The sequence below is a fragment of the Aptenodytes forsteri genome, unplaced genomic scaffold (assembly GCF_000699145.1).
Source record: "Aptenodytes forsteri isolate BGI_AS27 unplaced genomic scaffold, ASM69914v1 Scaffold120, whole genome shotgun sequence".
In the NCBI taxonomy this organism is placed as follows: Eukaryota; Metazoa; Chordata; class Aves; order Sphenisciformes; family Spheniscidae; genus Aptenodytes; species Aptenodytes forsteri.
This window is the reverse complement of record NW_008795938.1, coordinates 2,302,341-2,308,751: the sequence shown is the minus strand read 5'-3', so window position 1 is coordinate 2,308,751 and position 6,411 is coordinate 2,302,341. Positions and strand designations below refer to the sequence as shown.

Sequence of the window (6,411 nt, the reverse complement as noted above, 5' to 3'; positions counted from 1 at the left end):
AAAAGTTAAAGCATGTTATTAAGGGCATTGTCCAGATACCTCTTAAGCACTGACAGGCTTGGGGCATCGACCACCTCTCTAGGAAGCCTTTTCCAGTGTTTGACCACCCTCTCGGTAAAGAAATGCTTCCGAATGTCCAGTCTAAACCTCCCTGGCACAGCTTTGAGCCATTCCCATGCATCCTGTCACTGGATACCAGGGAGAAGAGCTCAGCACCTCCTTCTCCACTTCTCCTCCTCAGGAAGCTGTAGAGAGCAATGAGGTCACCCCTCAGCCTCCTGTTCTCCAAACTAAACAAAGTTTGGCACTGTTCAAGTTAAAATCTGCATGTTCTTTTCAATGGAGCTAGTCCTGTTTTTCTGAAAAGTATTCCACCATGTTTAGATGTTGTTCTGTGTACGTTAACACAGGAAAACACAGTTTGAAATTACTACTGCAAAATTATCATATTTAAATATGTTTCTTCTGTTGCTGACTCTTCATTGCTTGATGTTTAATTTTAGCGTTTGAAAATTTTAACGCCACGTCAGGCTGATTTGCAACTACAGCAGGTTTCAGAGCATTTTGAAATAAAATCTAAGGCGATAGAAGATAAAATAGCTCATATACACATTGCAGAACAACAGAAAGTTCAGAAGATCCAAGAGGAACAAAGAGCCCAAGACATTGAAAAGGTGACTACTTACTCTTTATAGACTTCTGAAGAAGTATTTTCTTAAGGTCATGTACATAATGAGTTAGTTAAAGCCAGTGTGAATGCTTGTTAATTCTGTGCTACACAGTCGTGTTTATACAAAAACAAAGAAAAGGAGTACGCATGGCAATCATTAATATGTAGATATAAAGCCAATATACTGCTATAAGACCCTTAAAAACATTAATATTTAAAAATAACTTAATGTTAAATTGAGAGTATTTGTATATTGTCATGCATGGAAAATATTTATCGATTTGAAGACAAAGTGTAAATTTCACAACTGTGTGTCTTTAAGGTGTCCTTGTAGAGGAGGTTTGTGACAGTCTTCATTTGTGAAGAAAAGGTGAAACATTGTTTAAAAGCAGGAAAAAGACACAGAGAAGGGGACCAATAGGGTGTATGGCCTCAGAACATCTTGTAGCTCTGTGTAGCTGTTCTGATAAAGTGAAAAAGAGGAACTAATTTCTTAAGATATGGGAACACTCACCCGAAGTACAGTCTGTAGTTTATATAGAGGAACTGGCCAGCTATCCAAGGGGTGTTGAACCACAATGAAAATGAGGTTGACTAATTTGAGATGGATTTTATATGGCTAATTAAAGGGAGAGAGTCTTGCTGTGGTTATTTAGGTGTTCTATTGCCACTGCATGAACAACAATGAAAAAGAAAATACAAGCAATATCCAAATTAGTCAAAATAAAATTTTAAAATAAAATTTATTAATATCTTATTTGATGTATTATATATTTATTTTTTTTTTTGTTAATTATTTTTGACTCTTTGTAAAAAAACTTTTTTCCACTCAATTCCACCTTTAACTGCATGTATCTGTAGTGCACTTTTAACTAGTGTAATTTAAATGTTTGTTACTTCTTGATCATCTGAGACTCATTGTTCAGCAGTAATATTACCTAATGGTATTCTCAGTTTCTGTACCAGGAAACTGGTATTCTCAGTTTCTGTGCTGAATTCTGACCTGAAACAGGTACCATACTAGAGCTGGAATTTAATACAAGCCCTTAAATACCTATTAGGCACTGAGCACAAACTGTTTTTCTTTACAGATGTGCTTCTATTGCGCCGCACTATTTGTTAATGCAGACAGAGCATATATAAATGTACCATTTTCTGATAATGGTACTTAAAAAATGTATCTTAATCCTCAAATATTGAGAATATATACTAGCATATTGCTAAACTGTCAGATTATTCAGAATGTAGAATGATACTTTAATTTCAAATGCATTTTACAACATCTACCTCGATTTTAAAATGGTGATTTATGAGTACAGTGGCTGAGAATATTCTTAAAACAAGGTTTAACTGTGGACAAAAGATAAAGAATTTTTTGCTTTCATGGCATTGTAGTGATCCACTTTAAAAAAAAATAAAAACAAAGGAAAGAAAGAAAAGTCAGTTGCTCAAGCCTGGAGCCTGATAAGCTCTTCTACTTTCTTCCTGGAAGAGTTTTTTCCTTATGGCTTAATTACATTTACTTCATAGATATATAGGTGGTGTATTAGGGCCATATGGTGTATTTTGTTTCAAGTCAAGTATCTGAACATAAGATGTTGAATATTCAGCATCGCATAGGAAGAAGGAGACAAAATGAAATAATGGCCAGGATTCAAGCAGCCATTATACAGATTCCAAAGCCACCACCAAGCCACACCATAAAAGCTATTGAAGCCAAAAAATTCTTGAAGAAGAAAAGAGAAGCAGAGGTAACTATCATCTATGTTCTTTTCATGTTAATTATATGAACTTGCAAAACATGATTTCTGGGAGCATTAGCATTTACACTTACAAATACTGTACTTGCACCATCCAAAAGCTGCTGATATTACTGTTAAAATTATATAGTAGACTTAACCAGTGAAAATTGGGCTAAATATTAATATGATTATGATTCTGCATTTGTTACTTGGTAAAAATTTGTTTTGATGTAAGAGAAAGTTCATACCATAGGTAGGTACTAATTTAATTGCTGACAGTATTTTAGCTTCTAGTCTACTGAGTAGAATATGTGAAATAAAAGCATTAATGTTTCCTTCTCATTTGTGCATGATGAAGTTTTGCACCGTAATGTATGAACTATTCTGTAAAACACTATAGAACTGCTCTATCAAAAATGTTAATAACAGCTGAAATTGATAATAGTCTTAGATCAAATCAAGAGATGATGGCAATGCAGCAATAAAAAAAAAAATCTGTATTGTCTAGTGCTGAAGTGTACTTGGATTGTAATCTTACAGTTCATGGGTTGTACTGTCATTAGGAGTGCAAATTTTACCAGTTTTTACAACTGCGCAACCGCAACAGATGCATTTAAATGTAGAGTGTAGGAACATGGTTGCTTGAGTAACTATCAGGTAGAGTGTAGGAACATGGTTGCTTGAGTAAATATCAGGGATAAATTCAAGCTACTAAATCTAAAGCAGATCATAGCCCAGAATATCTTGTTTCAGATCCCTGAATGGTGGGAATTATATAAACTGCTAGAATCCTATGTAAAATCAAAATTATCCTGCAGAATGAACAGCTGCAAAATCTTAGGATTTTCTGGCTGGTGGACATATGTATAGCTAGGAAAAGGGGAGGGGGAAAGGAAATAAAAGGTAGAAGGAAATAGTCTTGCCTTTTTTCTTGATCTAGCTGATGCTTAAAATATTTTCAGTGTAAACATTTCTGTTGTACCAACATGACATAAAAATAATTCCCTAATACTTAGTCTGTTGAACCTTCCTTATAATGCTTTGTGAAGAGAAAAGAAACATTAAATTTTGTGTTATTTCTTCAGGACACATACAAGGAGATTAAAAAGTTTGAGAAGTCTATGACAGGAAATGCCTCTGCAGTACATAGGCAAGTCACTGACAGGTAATATTTGGATATTAGATTGTTAAGATTAGATAGGACCCTACCTCAGGTGCCTACTATCTATGTAGACAGCTACTTGAGGAAAATGTAATGGCTTGTTTAGTTTAAACTGTGATTGTCCTTTGAGTGATTGTCCCACTAGCAATGCAAACATTCCAGCTCCAGCACCGTTACAGTGTTTTTACCTTACCTTTAGTTGTAGCAGGGATGGCTCAAGCTTCCTTCTCTCCTTTTTGCCATATAGGCAGCAACAAAGGACACAAAGTGCATCTCTTCTCTGTTCATTTCAGTCATTGAGTCTGTAAGGTCAGTTAGACTTGCAGAGAGATGAGAATGGTTGTGGATGTACGTACATGATAACACATTTCAAAGAAAATAGAAAGAAGTAACCTTTCTCCTTAGACTTAACTGTATGTTCATTTATTTGTGAATAATTTTAAGTAATAGTCATTCTGTCAACTTCAGTGATATATATACCATACTCAGAAGAGGTGGCACTTGCGCATACTGCTGTGGATCCTTCTGTGTGTAAGCAACCTGTGATTAATAACTCTGCAAAACTGCACTCAGAGTGTATGGATATATTGAAGAGTAACCCATCTTTCTTTGATATTCTGTGAGCCATCCTCATTTCCTGTTTCTGCAGAATTTGGCTTGATATTAGCAAATGAACTAATTGACAGTTGGCTCAAGTCAGTGCTGGAGCCCTCCTCTGGACTTAGTGGTCACTGTGGGGCACAAGAGCATCAAGAAGTAGCCACAGTGCCCACAAAGAGTGCTGTTATGCATTTGTCAGACTTTCACATAACTATATAGGGATCTGTATGAAAACATCTCTAAAAACCATAATTCCTATAAAGTCTGCGATCTTTTTCTTTTTAATCTTTTCAATCAGCGATATACAAGAATCATTGCAAACACAGAAGTTGCAAGAAACAACTCTAGAAACTACAGCACAGACAGCAACTGAGCTGTTAAATATTTATTCAGATGATGAATATATAAGGAAAATTCAAAAACGTTTAGAAGAAGATACATTGGCTAGACAACAACGAGAAAAGAGACGACGAAAAATGCTAATGGAACAATTAATAGCACATGAAGCTGAAGAGGTGAGAAAATGTATGCTGAAGTACATAACCAATGTACAATTAGTAATCTAAAAATTTGCTTACAAATATAAAAGAACAGTATTTTTTGAGGGTTGAATAAAATTTGGAGGGGATAAAGGGAGGTATATACACTTATCTCTGAAAATAACTTTTATGCCAACCATTGTCTTTCCTTGAAAAATATGGAAGGTTGTCCATTCTTTCTCACCACCTTTATGTTATACTTCATCCTTATAAATCATAAAGGATTAAATGAAGGCATCAGAGCTAAGATTATTAAAAATCAGTTGAAGACCTGCCTTCTATTCCCTCCCTCCCAAGTTGAACGTTAAATTATCAAAACGTATACTGGTTCTGAAGAAGATACTTAAAAACAACAAACATGGCATTCCTTGGTTGAAAACCTGTATTTACTAATGTGTCATGTAAAGTTTTTGATCTGGACTAGATGAATTCTGAAATGGTTGTGCTGGGTGATATGAAGAAGCAAAACACTTATTTTGCAGGTCAGAGTTTTGATTTTTGATGTGTTATGGAATAGAAGATGTGTCTCTGGAGGATGTCTGTGTTGTGTCTAAAAATGGATGTTGCAGGTTATTCCATTTGAATCCTGTCCCATAAAAGCACAAGGCTTTTCAGATTCCTCGTCAGACATTCCTCATTCAAAAAGCAGCTCTTAGATTACTGACTTCACAGATCTTCTCTTTCATAATGATTGTATCAAAACAGAACCTTGTAACTTACTGGGTTTCTGTGATTTCTAGTTACCTTTTATCTTAGTATTGCACTGTGAGTCCTTAGCTTAGATCATATCTGTTGAACCCAGTATAGTTGAGCTTGTCTCCACTGGTGTTGCATAGTAATAGCGCTTCAGATGTGTGGCATCTCTGAAAAGGAAAAGTATGAAATTAAAAATATATATATATATTTAAGCATTGGCATGTAATGTCTGGAGATGTTTTTGGAGTTGTTAAGAAAAAGTTAAATTTGTTGGGGTAGGCATCTAGAAATTAGATGACTTCTCAATATCTATCCCAGACCTATATTCTATGAAAAACACCTGTAGTGGCTTAGACCAAGAGTCCGTCTATCCATGTATCCTGTCTCTGAGCTCTCATTCAAAGAGATTCTGTGTCATGTTCTTGTTGATATGCATAGGCCATGCAGAAGTTTTGCAACCCAGTTGTCTGAAATCACTGTAGTCCCGAAACTTGCTCTTTACCTGTGTCCAGGACAACCTGCTATCAGCTGTTGCAGCCCCAGCACAACCTCAACAGCCTGGATTAGTGGTTCTGATAGCCATGGCTATCAGCTGATGGCCATGTGGCCAGCAGCAATCACTGGGGCATTTGGTGGATATGTGTCCTGGTTTCGGCTGGGATAGAGTTAATTTTCGTCTTAGTAGCTGGTACAGTGCTGTGTTTTGGATTTAGTATGAGAATAATGTTGATAACACACTGATGTTTTAGTTGTTGCTAAGTAGTCCTTACACCGGTCAAGGACTTTTCAGCTTCTCATGCCCTGCCAGAGAGAAGCTGGTGGGGACACAGCCAGGACAGCTGACCCAAACTGGCCAAAGGGATATGCCATACCATATTACGTCATGCTCAGTATATAAACTGGGGGGAATTAGCTGTGGGGTGGTGACCACTGCTCGGGAACTGGCTGGGCATCGGTCAGTGGGTGGTGAGCAACTGCATTGTGCATCACTTATTTTGTATA

General features: G+C 36.4%; 1 protein-coding gene across 1 annotated transcript in view; it reads left to right on the top strand.

The window, feature by feature from the left end:
* Nucleotides 1-6,411, top strand: part of SPEF2 (sperm flagellar 2) — a 94,775-nt gene that overhangs the window by 12,076 nt on the left and 76,288 nt on the right. The window contains exons 4-6 of the mRNA XM_009285176.1: nt 2,266-2,421; nt 3,498-3,577; nt 4,473-4,689. Coding sequence (XP_009283451.1) covers nt 2,266-2,421; nt 3,498-3,577; nt 4,473-4,689 — 453 coding nt within the window. The remainder of the gene's footprint in view (nt 1-2,265; nt 2,422-3,497; nt 3,578-4,472; nt 4,690-6,411) is intronic.